The sequence below is a fragment of the Muscardinus avellanarius genome (assembly GCF_963383645.1).
Source record: "Muscardinus avellanarius genome assembly, chromosome: 10".
Classification (NCBI taxonomy): Eukaryota; Metazoa; Chordata; class Mammalia; order Rodentia; family Gliridae; genus Muscardinus; species Muscardinus avellanarius.
The window spans coordinates 82,836,809-82,855,151 of record NC_137796.1 but is presented as its reverse complement, the minus strand read 5'-3'; the positions used below and the strand labels follow the sequence as shown (position 1 = coordinate 82,855,151).

Sequence of the window (18,343 nt, the reverse complement as noted above, 5' to 3'; positions counted from 1 at the left end):
GCTCCAAACACGAGGCTGTACACACGTATATACAGGGATAGGACCCAGGCGCCATCTGGGGCAGCGCCCAGTCTTAGACAGCAGACGCCAGCTTCCGCTTGGTGCTTTCGCTGCAGCGGTGCAGGATGAGGTCGGCGCTGGGTCGCGGGGGCACTGCGGGCTGCGGCTTTGCACTCTGGGTGGGTGATTTCTCCTCTGCGGGTGGAGGTGAGTCAGAGGCCCCGCCCCGCCGCGCCCTCTGGCCCCGCCTCTCCGTCCTAAGCTCCGCCCCACAGCCCCGGGCCCAGCCTGGCAGTCCTGCCTCTCCCGCTGACCCCGCCCCCTCCCTGCTGCGCCCACGCCTCCCTGTGGCCCCGCCCCCGGCCCCGCCCCCGAGCTCGCGGGGCTGGAGGCTGCGCTCACTCCGGGGGCCCTCTGCAGTCTGCGGCTCCGGCCGCTGCAGGCGGCGACGCTGTTGCAGGAAACGGACACTGTTGCGGCGATAGGTGTCCTGGCTGAGGCGCTTCCGCGACCGCTGGTGGATGCTGTTCGCGTTGCGGATGGTCGACCTGGACCAGTTGAACCGGGGTGTCATCATGTCCCAAACCCTGATGCACCCGCATCCTGGTCACCAGGACTCAAGTGGCCACCCCTGGTGTCCAAAGACTGACCAGAGGAAGAGGGGAGCGGGCTGGGAACACGTACAGTAGGACCTGGGCGAGGCGAGACACATCTGCCCCTTCACCGGCACACACCCCTGCAATGGCGCCGGGCCCAAGGCCAGGCCCCTGGCCCTCGCTGGCCTTCCCCAGGAAGCCCTTTGAGATTTCCCCAGTTCGCCGACCATGCCCAAGGACCCTGAGTTTGGGCAACTTCGCCTCTACCGCTCGTCCCCGTAAGTCCTGCCCCGACCCAGCATCGCCATCCAGCAGAGGTGCAGGTCCAGCCCCACATTACCAATCCAGGGCCTGCAGCGCTGGAGCCTGGCTCACCTGCGCGGCGGCGCCCCTCTGCCTTTGATCTGGCGTTGGGCTTGAGCCACGTCCTGCCCTGACTTCTGCAGATACATGGATGGAAAGTAGCCCGTGACGTCCTCCTTCCTGCAACAGAGGCAGCCTCTCTGAGGCTCGGCAGAGCTGGGGGCTTCAGGGCTACTGGACAGCTGGGGGGTCGAGGCAGGCTAAGAGGTTGCAAACAACTAGATCCTCGTCTGTACCAATGCAGGCCCCTCCCAGCTCTCTTTTCAAAGCCTGGGCAGAGAGAGGAGGTGAGCAGATCCAACCCTGTTGGCTGTAAGATATCTGCAAGATTATATTTGTCAGTTTTTTCTTTTATCATCACTGCCTATGAAAGTGTTCTAATTAAGTCACCAAGTTCTCTGCTTTCTTTTTTCTTTTTTCTTTTTTTTTTTTTTTTTGGTGCGGTACTGGGAATGGAACCCAAGGGCATTTTACCTCCAAGCTACACTCCCAGTAATATTTTTTAGTCTTTATATTTTTTAAAACAGGGTCTCACTGAGTTGTGAAGGGCCTCACTAAGTAACTGAGGCTGTTGGCTAACCACCCTGGGGTCTCCGCCTCCCTAATACTGGGATTACAAACTTGCGCCACCCCTCCCGGCCCAAGTTCTCTGCTTTCTACCAAAGCTTTAAGGGCAAAACCTGTGGCTCACCCTCAATAAGTGTGTATAATGTGAGGTAGGGATCCAGGGTTTTCTAGAGTATTCAATTTTTTTTCAGAGTACTAGAATTTTTTTTTCTGGTTTTTAGTTTTGTTTCTCAATTTGAATAGTTGTTCCAGTAGCATTTGTTGAAAATGGTTTTCTCTTTCCATTTTCAAAACTATATTTGAAAGAGAAAAGGGTTTTTTGCATAATACAAAGGTCACAAGGTAAAACCCTAATTCTTCTTGACTGGCTGAAGAACCACAAGAAGATTCCTGGGGTGTATGCAACCCTGGGTCTGATAACTGAATGCGGGTCTGAGACGCTGCCTCAAAGCCCCCAGCCCAGCCAGTCTGAGTGTGTGTTGTGGTCACAGCCTTGGAAAAAGAGCACAGGCTGGCCCGTGTACCAGGGCTCTGAGAACATTGGCAAGGGCCCGGGAGGCCCCTGGCTCCAGGATTCTGTTTTCCCCAGAACCAGAAAGAAAAAAAGAAAAAGAATCTCGTACTCTGATATTCATTTGGAGGAATAAACATATGGGAATTGCAATAAAAATTTTCAAAGGGAAAGAGATGATGCTGTCTGTTGTGCCATGATCACATGTAATGATTCATATTAGTTCTGTTGCTAGACAAGGACTAGAACTAGCCAGGAAGAGACCCTAAATCAAAAGGTGGAAACTGTACCCACTTAGACCAGGACATGAAACCCCATGAAACACACAAGGTGAGCCCATCACTCCTCCTCCCCTACCACAGAGATGGAAACTGAGCCCAGATTAGTACAGTGGCTCACCCAGGGTCACACAGCCAAGACACCCCAGAGTCCAAGTGGGGTCTGCCCAGGCCAGGCTGGGCACAGCAGGTGGGGGAGGAGCTTGCCTACCTGATGACCCACCAGCCGTCCAGAAGCTTATGAATGACCTCGATGGTCTCACCCTGGGCCAGGGACACCTCGTCCTCCTCCACAGCTGTGTAGGCTTTGATGGTAACGTAGGCCTCACCTGGTCCACATCAGGGGCAGAGGGCATGGTGTGAGGGTCTGCCCAGCATGGGGCTCAATACCTCTACTCTCCTCTCTGGACCGCAGGGTCCTCCAGCTGCCCAGACCCTGCCCTGAGGCTAGGGCCCCCCTCCCCCGCTCCTATTTATTTTATTTTACTATTTATTTATTTATTAAGCGGTACTGGGGATGGAACCCAGGGGCATTCAATCTCTGAGTTACACCCACTGCCCTATTTTTTATTCTTTATTTTGAAACAGGGTCTCACTGAGTTGCAAAGGGCCTAAGTAGATGAGGCTGACCGTGAACTGTGATCCTTCTGTCTTAGCCTCCCAAATGCTGGGATTATAAGCATGCACCGCCATGCCTGGCTTCCTATTTATTTTGTTTATTTATTTTATTTTATTTTTTCTGGGTCTGGGGATGGAACCCAGGGGCATTTGACCTGCGAGCTATACCCTCTGCCCTATTTTTTATTCTTTAGTTTGAAACCAGGTCTCACTAAGTTGCGGAGGGCCTCACTAAGTAGCTGAGGCTATCTGCGAATTGCGATCCTTTGGTCTCAGCCTCCAGGATACCAGGATTACAAGCGTGCACTACCACGCCCGGACCCAGGGCTGGTGGCTCACGCGTGTAATCCCAGCACTTGGGAGGCTAAGACAAGGAGGACTGCTCAGGTTTGAAGCCAGCCTCAGTTGCTTAGTGAGGCTCTCAACAACCTAGTGAGACGGTTTCCAAATAAAATATAAAATAGGTCTAGGAGTGTAGCCTGGAGGTAGAAAGCCCCTGGGTTTCATCCCCGGTACCACAAAATAAAAAAAAGAAAAAAGAAAAAAAGAAAAGAAAAAGAAAATCGGAAGCCTGGCATGGTGGTGTTAATCCCAGCCTTTGGGAGGTTGAGACAGGAGGATGGCGGTTCACAGACAGCCTCAGCTACTACTTAGGCCCTTTGCAACTCAGTGTGACCCTGTCAAAATAAAGAATAAACAGGGCTAGTGGTGTAGCTCAGAGGTAGGATGCTCCTGGGTTCCGTCCTCAGGTCCTGAATGAATGAATGAATGAATGAATGAATGAATGAATGAATGAACATGCCAACCCCAAGCCTAACTGCTATCAAGCCCGGTGCAGGCCCCGTTGGTCCCAAGCTGGTGGCTTTCCCGGGCTGGTCGGTGCGATGCCACCTCCAGGCAGCCTTTCCTCCTGAACCTCAGGTCCTTCCCAGGCCGGCCTGCTCCCCGCCCCGCCCTCCGCCCCACCTCCTGCTCCCCTGTCCAGATCAAGGGTGTCAGGACCCCCTTGAGCTCCGCCCCCACTTCCCCTCTGCCAGGCCGGCAACCAGGCCAGACTCCAAAGCAGTCAGTCACCCTGGCTTCCCCATACCCCGGCCCCCCACGCCCCTTCCTCCCACGCTCCCGCGGCTTGGAGGAGGGGGTCACCTGCATAGTTGGGCTCCGGGTCCTCGGCCTCATCCGGACTGTCCAAGGGCTCCAGGAAGGACGCGGGGACCCAGCCGCGCTTGGCCTTCATTTGGCAGAACCACCAGCCTGTGCCGGGCAAGGGGAGGGTGGTGAGGACGAGGGGAGGGTGGTGAGGACGAGGGGAGAGTGGTGAGGACGGAGACTCACCGGCAGATTCAGCAGTGTTCCCCCCCCCCCCCCGCGGCCGCGATATCCTCCACCCGTACAGACAGGCTGGGGGGGGGGGCAGCGCTGAGCCCCTTTCTTAGCAGCTGCGCGTGGTCCACCCAGATGAAGCGTGCAGGCTCCACCCTCCGGCAGGGAACGTGCACCTCCGCTTGCCCTGCTGGGGGGCAGCGGGGGTCTCCATGCTGCCTGAGCCCTGGCTTGGGAGGGGGTGCGGCTGTGGGACCCCAACACCAGGGAAGTAAGGCCCAAAGCAAGAGGGACGCCTAACCACTCTCGCTCTTCTCCACCACGTCCACCACGTCGCCCGTGGCCACCGCCATCTCGGAGCCCGAGGTCTTCTCGTAGTCCGCGATGGCGCGGTAGGTCTGCAGGATGATGGGCCCGGTGATATCTGCAGCAGAGGGAGGCCAGGGTGGGTGGGCATGAAGGAACAGGCTACCAGAGCAGGCCCTGGCACGGCTCCACCCAGCTCCAAGCTCACGGGGCGGGGACAGGGCAGGGGGCAAGGGGTGAACCCACTCTGCAAGGGGTATTGGCAAAAACTGTTGGTCTTTGCAGCCCTGCAGCCCTGAGCACCTGCCAACTTCCAAATCAGTTCACCCAGGCCCTGCTTCTCACCCCAAGGTCAGCAAGCAGCCTGGAGCGGGCTTCCCCACCATTCACTGCACCTGAGTACCGGGGACCTTGCTGAACTGCAGACCCTGACCCAGTAAGTGTGGGGACCTCAGTTTGCAATTTCAGCCAGCACCAGTGGGTGCTGATGCGGCTTATGCGCTCCATCAAGCCTCCCCACCCTCCGGCGGGGACCGTGCACCTCCGCGTGCCCTGCTGGGGGGCCAGCCGGGGGTCTCCATGCTGTCTGAGCCCTGGCTCAGCCTCTCAAGTACTGGGACTGTGGTCATACGCCAGTATGCCTGACTCCTCATCACCCATAAAACTTTTGAGCCAGGTGTGGTGTGCTCGCTTGTAATCCCAGCATTCGGGAGGCTGAAACAGGAGGATCATGGTTCTCAGACAGCCTCAGCTACTTGGGCCCTTTGTGACTCAGTGAGACCCTGTTTCAAAATAAAGAATAAAAAATAGGGCAGGGGTGTAGCTCGGGGGTTGAATGCCCCTGGGTTTCATCCCCAGACCTGCAAAAAAAAAAAAAAAAAAAAAAAGAAAGAATAAAAAATTTGGGGCTGGGAGTGTAGCTTGGAGGTAGAATGCTCCTGGGTTCAATCGTCAGCAACACACACACACACACACACACACACACACACACACACACACACACACGTTTTGTTTTGAAACAGGCTCTCACTAGGGTGCAGAGAGCCTTACTAAGTTGCTGAGAATGGACTGAATCCTGTGACCCTCCTTCCTCAGCCTCCCAAGTACTGGGTTTACACTGGTGTTAGTCACCACGCCCGGCTAGGAATTATTATTAACCACCACTGTGAAATCAAGACGAAAAGCTGCCCTGCTCCTGTGTCATCTCGGAAGGCCACCTTGGGTCCCAAAACCTGTTCTTCCACTCAGCCACAAATGTTCCCCAGGCTGCGAGGAGCCAGAGTCTGTGCTGGTCTCTGGAGCTGCGGGTGTGAGGACACCAGCGAGGAGACTCCCAAAGACCCAACTCTTTTGTGGCAACCAAGAGCCTACACAGCGGCTTTCACCAATGGCTCCTGCCCTGGCAGGACCCCGGCCGCCCCGGGTGGGCCTCTCACCCGCCACATTGCTCTTGCCGTCTTTGGGCATCAGGTAAGTCTCCGGCTTCTTCACCCTGAGGACAGAGACAACGGTCAGGGCCAGACCCTCGGCTTCCTGCAGGGCGTGCCAGGGAGGCCTCCGGGGTGACCAGCCCGAGAGGGAGGGCTGTGCGGGGAACTCCTGCAGATTCGAGAGAGGTGGCACCTTCTGCAGACAGGAGCAAAGGCCCTGCTCTGCCGGCTTCCAGAAGTCAGGTGCCCGCTGGGAACGGTGCCCCTTTGGCCAGAGCCTGGACAGAGCATGCCTACCACTGCATCCAGGCCCTGGGAGTCGCCCTGTGACCAGGGGTGTTCGAGGGCTCGAGGTCAGTAAGTACAGGCCAGGGCGATGCTCTTTGGCTCTGTCTGGGCAGCCTGGTGTCTCTGGTGAGGGGTAGACCTGTCCTCCAGGTCTGTCCCTGAGCTTTGGTGACCAGAGAGGGACTGAAATAGGGACCCCCCCCCACCCCTAGCCTGCTGGAACTCACTCTGCCTTTCAGATGTGCTCACTCAGGGCCCTGGGTACAGGAAACCCCCAGACCTACTCAGCATTTAGCAAAGGCACCAGCCCCGTGTCCTCCAAAAGAGACCCAGAGGTGAGCCCACGCGGTTACACATCTCATGTCTGCCTCTGGTCCACACCACCTGTCACAGGTGGGGAACCTGCAGAGGTGGTGGGGACCGGCTCCAGGCCCTTGCAGGGTCAGGATGAGGATCCAGGACTTTGGACCCACAGCCCAGGGCGCTTCCCTTAGCATCAGGAGGCTGGGAGGAGTCCTGGTAGAGATGTGGCTGAGTCTCATAGCCCAGAGTTAGAACCCTGCCTCTGCCGGGCGTGGTGGCGCACGCTTGTAATCCCTGCACTTGGGAGGCTGAGACAGGAGGATTGCACAGGTTCAAAGCCAGCCTCAGCTACTTAGTGAGACCCTGTTTCCAAATAAAATATAAAATAGGTCTGGGAGTATAGCCCGGAGGTAGAAAGCCTCTGGGTTCCACCCCCAGTGGAACCCAGAGGAGGAGGCCTGACCACTCACTGGCTGTCCGTGGGGTCGTCAGGGCGCACCTTGAAGAAGTCCAGGAGGTGAGGGCAGCGGGAGATCTTGGCGGGCAGCCCCATGAGCGCGCTGCAGTACTCGGTAAGCGTGCCCTGGCGGCTCTCGGCGGCTCGCTGCCCGTCAAACCACCTGGGAGCTGAGTAGCAGGGGACAAGACACCAGACAGGCCGTGAGCACAAGCCCAGGGCAAGTCAGGGCGTGGAGTGCAGCGGGGCTGCCCGACCAGACCCGCACCTGGGAGGCGGGGGATGATCCTGTCCTCCGGGTTGATTTCTCCTGCCTCGATGGGAAACATTTCTTTTAACATTTTCTAGATACAGAAAGAAAAGAAGACTTGAAGGAATGTTCAATACAGCATTGAAAACAGCACTGGAAAGCCAGGGGCTGTGGCACACACCTGTAATCTCTGTACTTAAGAGACTGAGACAGGAGGATCACAGGTTTGAAGACAGCCTCAGCAAGTAGTGAGACTCCCATCAACTTAGTGAGACCCTGTTTCCCAATAAGAAATAAAATCGGGCTGGACTTGGTAGCACACATTCATAATCCCAGCGCTTGGGAAGCTGAGACAGGAGGATCGCACAGGTTCGAAGCCAGCCTCAGCTACTTACTGAGGCTCTCAGCAACTTAGTGAGACCCTGTTTCCAAATAAAGTATAAAACAGGTCTGGGAGTATAACCCGGAGGTAGAAGGCACCTGGGTTCCTCCCTCAGTACCACCAGAAAAAAAAAGAAAGAAGAAAAAAGAAATAAAATCGGGCTAGGGGGTATAGCTCGAAGGTAGAATGCCTCTGGATTCAATCCCCACTAACACACACACACACACACACACACACACACACACACACACACACACACAACTCCAGCATTGGAAACAACCTGAACACCTCCCTAATCCTGGGCAGGAAACCCCAAGGCATTCTCAGCTCATCTTCCTCTCCCACCCCTCATCCAAGTCACCAGAAAAGACCCAGATCTCTCCAGAATCTGAGCACCACCCTGATGAAAGCCACCACCAGGCCTGGTCACAACAACCTTCCCTGTCTTCCTTCCACCTTTGTCTGTCCTCGACTGGGGAGGCCGGAGGCTTTTCTGTGTGTGTGTGGCGGTTACTAGGGATTGAACCTGGGGCATTCTACCCACTAAGCTTTACCCCCAGCCCTTTTAGTTTTCCTTCCTTCCTCCCTCCCTCCCTCCCTTCTCTCTCTCTCTCTCTCTCTCTCTCTCTCTCTCTCTCTCTCTCTCTCTCTCTCTCTTTCTTTCTCAGTACTAGGGATGGAACCCAGGGACATTCTACCTCCGACCTACACCCTCAGCCCTTTTTTTATTCTTTATTTTGAAACAGAGTCTCACTGAGTTGCAGAGGGCCTCACTAAGTAGCTGAGGCTGTCTGCACACCGCCATGCTGCTGTCTCAGCCTCCCGAATGCTGGATTACAAGTGTGCACTACCACGCCCGGCTTTAGTTTTCTTATTTTGAAACAGGTTCTCACTAAGTCGCAGAGGCTAGCCATGAACCTGAGATCCTCTTGTCTTAACCTCCCAAGCATTGGATTACAGGTGAGTGCTACCATGCCCAGCTCCAAAGGATCTTCTTCTTCTTCTTCTTCTTCTTCTTCTTCTTCTTCTTCTTCTTCTTCTTCTTCTTCTTCTTTTTCTTTTTTTAGTACTGAAATTTAACCCAGGAGTGTTCTACCTCCAAGTTACACCCCCAGCTCTATTTAAATTTTTTTTTTTTTTTTTTTTTTTTTTTTGCGGTAGGTACTGGGGATGGAACCCAGGGGCATTCTACCTCTGAGCTACACCCCCAGTCTCTATTTTTTATTCTTTATTTTGAAACAGTGTCTCACTGAGTTGCAGAGGACCTCACTAAGTAGCTGAGGCTGCCCTCCTAAGACTGTCCTCCTGTCCTGACCTCCCAAGTACTGGGATTACAAACATGTGTCTCCATGCCCAGATTATTTAATTTTTTATTTTGAAACAGAGTCTCACTAAGTTGCCACATGCTAGCCATGAACTTGGAATTCTCCTGTCTCAGCCTTCCCAAGTACTGAGATTACTTACAGGTGTGTGTTACCATGCCCAGCAGTAAAACTTTTTTAAATTTAAAAAGTGTCCCCTAGCTGAGCGTGGTGGTGCACACTTGTAATCCTAGCATTTGGGAAGCAGAGACAGGAGGATCCAGGTTAGCAGACAGCCTCAACTACTTAGTGAGGACCTTTGCAACTCAGTGAGACCCTGTTTCAAAATAAAGAATAAGAAACAGGGCAGGGCTATGGCTCGAAGGTAGAATCCCCTGGGTTCCATTTCCACAAAAATAAATAAATAAAAAGCCAGGCATGAGCTGGGTGTGGTGGCACACACTTGTAATCCCCACGCTTGGGAGGCAGAAACAGGATGATCGCTTAGGTTCGAAGCCAGCCTTGCTGGCTTGAAAGACCCTGTTTCCAAATAAAATATAAAATAGGCCAGGCATGGTGACGCACGCTTGTAATCCCCGCGCTTGGGAGGCAGAGACAGGAGGATCGCGCAGGTTTGAAGCCAGCCGCGTGCGCTGGCTTAGGAGACCCCTGTTTAAAAAAAAAATGTAAAAATAGGTCTGGGAGTATAGCCCAGAGGTAGAAGGGCTTCCAGGAACCCCAGTACCACCAAAATAAATTATATATATATATATATATATATATATATATATATATATATATATATACACACACACACATATACACATATATCTGGGAGTGTAGCCTGGAGATAGAAGAGTTTCATCCCCAGTACCACAAAAAAAAAAAAAAAAAAAAGCCAGGCATGGTGGCACATGCTTGTAATCTCAGAACCTGGAAGGAAAAGACAGGAGGATTGCAGGTTTGTGGCCAGGCTCAGCAGCTTAGTGAGATTCTTTTCAACTTAGACCCTGTTTCAAAATAAAGAATAAAAAATAGGGCTGGGAGTGTAGCTCAGAGGTAGAATGGCCCTGGGTTCCATCCCCAGTACTACAAAAAAAAAAAAAAAAAAAAAAAAAAAAAGTGTCCCCTTCCAGCCTTTAGCAACTTAGGCCCTCTGCAACTTTTTCAAAATAAAATAATAAAATAGAGCTGAGGAGGGCATAACTAGAAAACAGAAGGCCCCTGATTCCATCCCCAGCACCAAAAAAAAACCAAAAAAAAAACCCAAAAAAACAAAAAAAAAACAACAGTGCCCCTTGACTGTGGTCTGGGGGTCTCTGGGCTTCATGCTTCCCCTGACCTGAGCTCGGCTCCTCCCCAGACAGAGCCGGAGCTGGGATGGTGTTTCTCCCCGACCCCAACACTCACATGGAACTCATAGATCTCCGTGAACCGCCGGTAGACTACCTTCTCGGACAGGTCCTGCCACTTCACCAGGAACATGTACACCTGTGGGGAATAAAGGCGGGGGGGGGGGGCTCATTCAGCTTCCAGGGGGTTCTGACTGGTCACCAGCCTGCCCACCAGTCCCTGGCCAAAGCCTGGAGGGTGGAGGTGAGGGAGCTCCTTGGGGCAGTCGAGGCCACAAAGAGGGCACAAGCCTCGTGCGCTCAGGAGCTGCCTCTCACCAGCTTTGGGACCAAGGGCAAGCTGGTCAGCTCCAGCTCTGGTTTGGAAGTGGTGCATGCCCCTAAGGGATCGTGTTTAAGATGCCTTGTCTCCGGTGTGGCAATGTTAAGAGGTGGTGGGACCTTTAAAAGGCGGGGCTTAGCGGGAGGCATTTATGTCATTGGGGGTGCTGCCCTCGGAAGGGATTAAAGTAGTTCTCCTGGGATCCATGGTTAGTTCTTCAAGTTTAAGAGCGTTCTTTGACTTCTATACTGGCATAATTTCTTTTCTTTTCTTTTCTTTTTTTTTTTTTGGTGCTGGGAATCAAACACAGGGCATTCTACCTCTGAGCTACACAACCAGCCCTAATTTTTATTCTTTATTTTGAAACATGGTCTCATTAAGTTGAAAAGGACCTCACTAAGTAGCTGAGGCTGTCTGGGAACCACGATCCTCCTGTCTCAGCCTCCCGAATGCTGGGATTACAAGCGTGCGCCACCATGCCCAGTTTACTGCCATAATCTCTCTCTCCTCTCTCTCTCTCTCTTATTTGTGTGTGTGTGCCCGCTCACATGCGCGCATGCGCAGTGCTAGGGATAGAACTCATTCTACCCTCTGAGCTATACTAAGCCTATTTCAGTTTTCTGTTGGAAACAAAGTCCTGCCAAGTTGATGCCAGCCTCACTAAGTTGCTGAGACTGGCTTCAAACCTATGATTCTCGTGCCTCAGCCTCCCAAGTACTGGGATTACAGGTTGCACCACCAAGCCTGGCTTTAAACCTTTCTTAGCCGGGCGTGGTGGCGCACGCTTGTAATCCCCGCACTTGGGAGGCTGAGGCAGGAGGATCGCACAGGTTCAAAGCCAGCCTCAGCTACTGAGTGAAGCTTTCAGCAACTTAGTGAGACCCTGTTTCCAAATAAAATATAAAAAAGGTCTGGGAGTATAGCCTGGAGGTAGAAAGCCTCTGGGTTCCACCCCCAGTACAAAAAAAAAAACAAACCCCAAACCCCAAAAAACCAAAAAACCAAAAAATAAATAAATAAACCTTTCTTCTTTACAAGTACCCAACCCCAGGTATTTCATTATAGCACTGAAAAAGGACTAGTACAGCATCTCTCAAATTAACTCAATTTCTTCATCCATAAATTGGAGATAAAAGTAGGACCTCACTCCTAAGGTTGGCATGGGTGTCACAGGGAAGATAAGGAAACGGCTGGGCTTGAACAGTGCAGGCACTGGGTGTGATGCTGTCCTATTCTGTTTATATGGAATGTCCAGGACAGATCTATAGGGACGGAAAGCAGGTTAGCGGTTGTCAGGGCTATAGAGTGGGGGTAAGGGAGGGGGCAAGGCTACTAATAGGTGCATATTTGTTTTGGAAGAAGGAGTGATAACAATGGTCTAAAGTTATATTTGGTGATGGTTGTACAACTCTGAATATAATTAAAACTACTCAATTGAGCTGAGCATGGTAATACATGCATAATCCCAGTATTTTTTTTTTTTTTTTGTGGTACTGGGGTTGAAACCCAGGAGCTTTCTACCTCCAGGCTATACCCCCAGACCTATTTTATACTTTATTTGGAAACAGGGTCTCACTAAGTTGTTGAGAGCCTCACTAAGTAGCCGAGGCTGGCTTTGAACCTGTGCAATACTCTTGTCTCAGCCTCCCAAGAGCAGGGATTACAAGCGTGCGCCACCACACCCGGCTTAATCCCAGTATTTTGGAGGCTGAGTCAGGAGGATGACAGATTTGAGGCCAGCGCCAGCAATTTAGTCAGGCCCTTCCCAACTCAGTGAGACTGTTAAAAAAAAATAGGTGGCACACACTTAAATCCTAGCACTTGAGAGGCTGAGAAAGGAAGATCCCAATTTCGAGGCCAGCCTCAGCTACTTAGTGAAGCTCTCTGCAGCTTAGTGAGATCCTGTTTCCAAATAAAAAATAGAGCTGACCCTGGTGGCGTACACTCGTAATCTCCGCATTTGGGAGGCTGAGACAGAAGGATTGCGGTTTAAGGACAGCCTCAGCCTCAGCTACTTAGTGAGGCCCTTTGCAAATCAGTGAGACCCTGTTTCAAAGTAAAGAATAAAAAATAGGGCCGGGGTTGCAGCTGGAAGGTAGAATGACCCTGGGTTCCATTCCCAGTGCCACAAAAATAAAATAAAATAAAGAATAAAAAATTGGGCTGGAGCAGTCAGGCGTGGTAGTACATGCTTGTAATCCCAGCATTCGGGAGGCTGAGAGCGGAGGATCGCGGTTCGCGGGCAGCCTCAGCTACTTAGTGAGGTCCTCTGCAACTCAGTGAGACCTGGTTTCAAAATAAAGGAAAAAAAAATAGGGCAGGGGGTGTAGCTCGGAGGTCAAATGCCCCTGCCCCTGGGTTCCATCCCAAGACCCGCCAAAAAAAAAAAAAAAAAAGGGGCTGGAGCCTGGCATGGTAATCCCAGCATTTAGGAGGTTGGGACAGGAGGATCGCGGTTCGCAGACAGCTTCAGCCACTTAGTGAGGCCCTTTTCAACTCAGTAAGGCACTGTTTCAAAATAAAGAATAAAAAATAGGGGTGGGTGTGTAGCTCATAGGTAGAATGACTTGGGTTCAAGTCCCAATACCACAAAAAAATTAAAAATAAATAAATAGAATAGGACTGGAGGTGTAGCTCAGAGGTAGAATACTCCTGGATTCGATGTTTAGTAAAAAACTTAAAAATACATGGAATAGTGTGTTTTACATAGTGAATTGTATGATATGTGGATTATATCTCAATAAAGCATTTATTTATTTATTTATTTATTTTGTGGTACTGAGAATTAAACCCAGGGACATTCTACCTATGAGCTATACTCCCAGCCCTACTTTTTGTTATTTATTTTGAGACAGGGTCTCACTGAGTTGCAGAGGGCCTCACGAAGTAGCTGAGGCTGTCCGTGAACCGCGATCCTCCGGTCTCAGCCTCCCAAATGCTGGGATTACATTCAAACCAGGTACAGTGGTGCACACTTTTTTTTTTTTTTTTTTTTTGGCAGTACTGGGGGTGGAACCCAGGGGACTTTCTACCTCCAGGCTATACTCCCAGACCTATTTTTTAGACTTTATTTGGAAACAGGGTCTCACTATGTTCCGAAAGCCTCACTAAGTAGCTGAGGCTGGCTTCAAACCTGCGCGATCCACCTGTCTCAGCCTCCCAAGCGCGGGGATTACAAGCGTGCGCCATCACGCCCGGCAGTGGTGCACACTTGTAATCCTAGTATTTGGGAGGCTGAGACAGGAGGATCCCAGGTTCTCAGCCGGCCTCAGCTACTTCGTGAGGCCCTCCACAATTTAGTGAGACCCTGGTTCAAAATAAAGAATAAAGCTGGGCATGGTGGCACATGCCTGTAATTCCAGTACTTGAGAGGCTGAAACAGGAGGACTGCAGGTTCAAGGACAGCCGCAGCAAGTAGTGAGCTTCTCCTAAAACTAACAAGAACCTATTTCAAATAAAAATAAAATAAAATAGGGCTGGGGGTGTAGCTCAGAGGCAGAATACCCCTGGGCTCAATCCCGAGGGGGGAAAATAACATAAATCGGGCATAGTGGTATATACCTGTAATTCCAGTACAGGGGAGGCCGAGATAGGAGGTTTGAAGTCAGTTGCAGCAACATAGCCAGACTCTTAGCAACCTAGAAAGACTTCCTTCCTTCCTTCCTTCCTTCCTTCCTTCCTTCCTTCCTTCCTCCCTCCATTCCTCTCTCTCTCTCTTTCTTTCTTTCCTTCCTTTCTTTCTCTTTTATTTTGTGGTACTGGGGGTGGAACCCAGAGGCTTTTCTACCTTTTGGCTATACTCCCAGACCTATTTTATACTTTATTTGGAAACAGGGTCTCACTAAGTAGCTGAGGCTGGCTTTGAACCTGTGCGATCCTCCTGTCTCAGCCTCCCAAGCGCTGGGATTACAAGTGTGTGCCACCACGCCCAGCTTCCCCCAGCCCTATTTTCAATTCTTTATTTTGAAACAGGGTCTCACTGAGTTGCAGAGGACATTACTACGTAGCTGAGGCTGGGATCCTCCTGTCTCAGCCTCCCAAATGCTGGGATTACAAGCTTGTGCCACCACGCCCGACTCTGTTTTAATTTTAAATTTAAAAATTTTAAATGTATTTGACAGTCAAGTGTGGTGGTGCGCCCTTGTAATCCCAGCATTGGGGAGGCTGAGACAGGAGGATCACGGTTCACAGACAGCCTCAGCTACTACTTAGTGAGGCCCTTTGTAACTCAGTGGGACCCTATTTCAAAATAAAGAATAAAAAATAGGGCAGGGGGTGTAGCACAGAGGTAGAATGTTCCTGGGTTCCATCCCCAGTACTGCCAAAAGATAAAATAAAAAAAACGAAAAGATAAAAGAAAAAGATAGAGAAAGCAGGAATTGTATGCAATTCTCTCTGCCTCGTCCACCCACTGAAAGAACACAGCGATACCATCTCACTAGCGACTGGCACACCTCGCTTCCAGATCTTGGGCTCTAATGTCCCTGCCACAAAGAGCCGGGAATCCTTGGGAAAATGGGTGTGTCCTAGGCGGGGCCGGGCTGGCCAGGATGAGCCTGGGGCACCTCGTGCCAGAAAGTCAGGACTGGCAGGAAGGACGGTGAGATGCTGTCAAAAGGGCAGAGGAGCCAGCTCCTCGGAGCCCCAGCTGGCCAAATCTGGAAGAACCTGAGCTGCAAGACGATACCGCAGCCCCCACATATCCCAGGTTCTCTTTTCCCTATCTCATTAACCCCAGTCAACCCCAGTCCCAAAATATAAAATGGAAATTTCCAGAAATAAGTCAGACATTTTTAGTTGATGCCGTTCTCAGAAGTGTAGCGAAACCTCACATCACCCCTGTCTGCCTCGCCCGGGATTGGTCGTCACTTTGTCCAACGTGTCCATGTTGTATATGCCGCCCGCCCCGCGCTCCCCTAGTAATAATCTTGGTTATCGGCTCGACTGTCCTGGTGTGGCTGTGCTTAGGTTCAAGTAACCCTTACTTGGCAGCCTGGCACTCCTTCACAATGCCCGCCTCATGCACCTCACTTCCTCTCATGCCGTGGGCTGCGTCCTCCCTCACGTCATCCCAAGGGGTGATAATAAAATACTTTTATTTTTTTCTTTGGTGCTGTGTATTAAGCCCAAGAGTCTTCTGCCTTCAAGCTACACGCCCTATCCCTTTTAATTTTTTTGTATTTGGAGACAGGGTCTCACTAAGTTGCTGAGGCTGGCCTTGAACCTGCAATCCTTCTGTCTCAGCCTCCCAAGTACTGGGATTACAAGTGTGTGCCCCCATGCCTGGCTTTGTATAAACACACACACACACACACACACACACACACACACACACACACACACACACAGAAACAGAGTGACAGAGACCGATACCATATTCACATAGCTTTTATTATACTATATTGCTATATTTGTTCTATTTTATTTTTTATATTTTTTAATTTTTTTTAATTTTGAAACTGGGTCTCACTGAGTTGCAGAGGGCCTCACTTAGTAGCTGAGGCTGTCCGCGAACCGCGATCCTCCGGTCTCAGCCTCCCAAATGCTGGGATGACAAGCGTGCGCCACCACGCCTGGCTATTTGTTCTATTTTATTACTGAGCCTAATAAGTTAAATTTTATCTGGTAGGTATGCATGGGGAAAATAGGTTATCTAGGGTTTGGCACCATCCCAAGTTTCAGGTGCCCACTGGGTCTTGGGAGCCATCCCCCACAGATTAAGGGGACCACTGTAATGATAGCAAGGGGTTACACCCCACTGAAGAAAGTAGGAACTGAAGCAGCCATAGCAACATAAGTAAACACACACATAAGGGAGAAGGGAAGGTTCTTGTGTGTGTGTGTGGTACTAGGGATTGAACCCAGGGCATTCTACCTCTGAGCTACATCCCCAGCCTTATTTTTATTCTTTATTTTGAAACAGGGTCTCACTGAGTTGCAGAGGGCCTCACTGAGTAGCTGAGGCTGTCCACGAGCCGCGATCCTCCCGTCTCAGCCTCCCGAGCGCTGGGATTACCCGCGTGCGCCACCACGCCCGGCTTGTGAAGACTTACAGTAAAATGTCAACTAACACATGCAGAAGAAATGATAGGGTTTAAAAAGCCACTCTTCAGGATGGTTCCAGTAATTTTAGACAAGCTGGATATTCACAGCTTCCAAGGCTCTCTAGTTACTAATTACAATGGGGACAATGGTAATTTTTTGGGGTGTACTGAGGAATGAACCCAGGGGCATTCTACCTCTGAGCTATACCCCCAGCCTGATTCTTGTTTTTTCTTTTGAAACAGGGCCTTGCTAAATTGCTGAAGCTGGCCTCGAATTTAATCTTCTGCCACGCCTGGTAGATGAAGAGTAATTTGACAATAGAAGAATTGGGAAGACATGGCCATGACCCAGGTATCAAAGTTAACAATTGAGCTGAGTACAGTGGCACACACGCGTAATCCCTGTACTTGTGAGGCTGAGACAGGAGAATCACAGGTTTGAGGCCAGCCTCAGCGATTTGGCATGACCCTCAGCAACTTAGCGAGAACTTGTTTCGAAATAATAATTTTCTTTTTTTGTGGTACTGGGGGTGGGACCCAGGAGCTTTCTACCTCCGGGCTACACCCCCCAGCCCTATTTTATAATTTATTTGGAAACAGGGTCTCACTAAGCTGCTGAGAACCTAAGTAGAGGCTGTCTTCCAACCTGCGCGATCCTCCTGTCTCAGCCTCCCAAGTGCTGGGATTACAAGTGTGCGCCACCACGCCTGGCTGGAAATGATAAATCAAATAGGGCCCAGAATAAGAAAGCACAGGATGAGGGAATCTTAGTACACAGAGCCAAATGGTCCTTGAGAGTCCTCAGTCGACCAAATGGAGTCCCTCCCTGGCCCTTTTCTGGGGTTGGGGACCCAGTGACAGGGTGGCTGGTTTGGGCAGACACTTCCCCAGCCCCAAGGCAGGAGGGGGACATCTTTGGCGGTGCTTTGCCACTGCTCCCCCTGTTGTAACCTAGCCAGGAGCCCTGGGCGGCCGGGAGCTCTGGCTCTGAGCGTCCTAACAGGTACCGGCAGGTGCACGTCCACCGGACCCGAGCGCCCAGCCCGCCCAGCCCGCCCTCCCCGTGTCCAGGTCGCCGGCTCCCGCTACTCACGTAGTGCTGGCTGGGGACAAAGCGCTTCTCGAAGCCCAGGAGGGCGATGTGGCGGATGACGGAGTCCCCCATGGCTGGGCGGCGGCGCGGCCTCGACCTCCCCAGGGCCCTCCCAGGCTGGGCCTTAAATGCGTTGAAAAGAGGAAGTCGCTGCTGTCCCCCATGGGGCGGGGGACAGGCAGGGCGCGAAAGGGCTTTGCTTCTCCTTTCAGTTTCTGGGGAGTTTTTTTTCTTGTTTTTTTTAATTTTTGTGCTGGGTGAGCCGGGCGTGGTGGCGCACGTTTGTAATCCCAGCATTTGGGAGGCTGAGACAGGAGGATTGCCGGGTTTTATTTCTTATTTGGAAACAGGGTCTCACTAAGTTGCAGAGGGCCCCACTAAGTTGTTGAGGCTGGCTTTGAATCCACCATCCTCCTGTCTCAGCCTACCAAGTACTGGGATTACAAGTGTGCGCCACCATGCCTGGTTTATTTTTTATTTTGAAACAGGGTCTTGCTAAATTGCTGAGGCTGGCCTCAAACCTGCGAACCTCCTGTCTCATCCTCCCAAGTACCAGGAT

General features: G+C 51.5%; 1 protein-coding gene across 1 annotated transcript; it reads right to left on the bottom strand.

The window, feature by feature from the left end:
- Positions 1-73: 73 nt before the first annotated feature.
- Positions 74-17,856, bottom strand: NCF1 (neutrophil cytosolic factor 1; the record flags this gene model as incomplete). Its single annotated transcript, XM_080704207.1, has 11 exons — positions 74-195; positions 403-548; positions 972-1,079; positions 2,527-2,644; positions 4,080-4,187; positions 4,558-4,680; positions 5,999-6,054; positions 7,054-7,210; positions 7,309-7,384; positions 10,384-10,464; positions 17,785-17,856. 11 exons carry the CDS (start codon positions 17,854-17,856, stop codon positions 74-76), a joined length of 1,167 nt encoding a protein of 388 aa, XP_080560333.1.
- Positions 17,857-18,343: the final 487 nt, after the last annotated feature.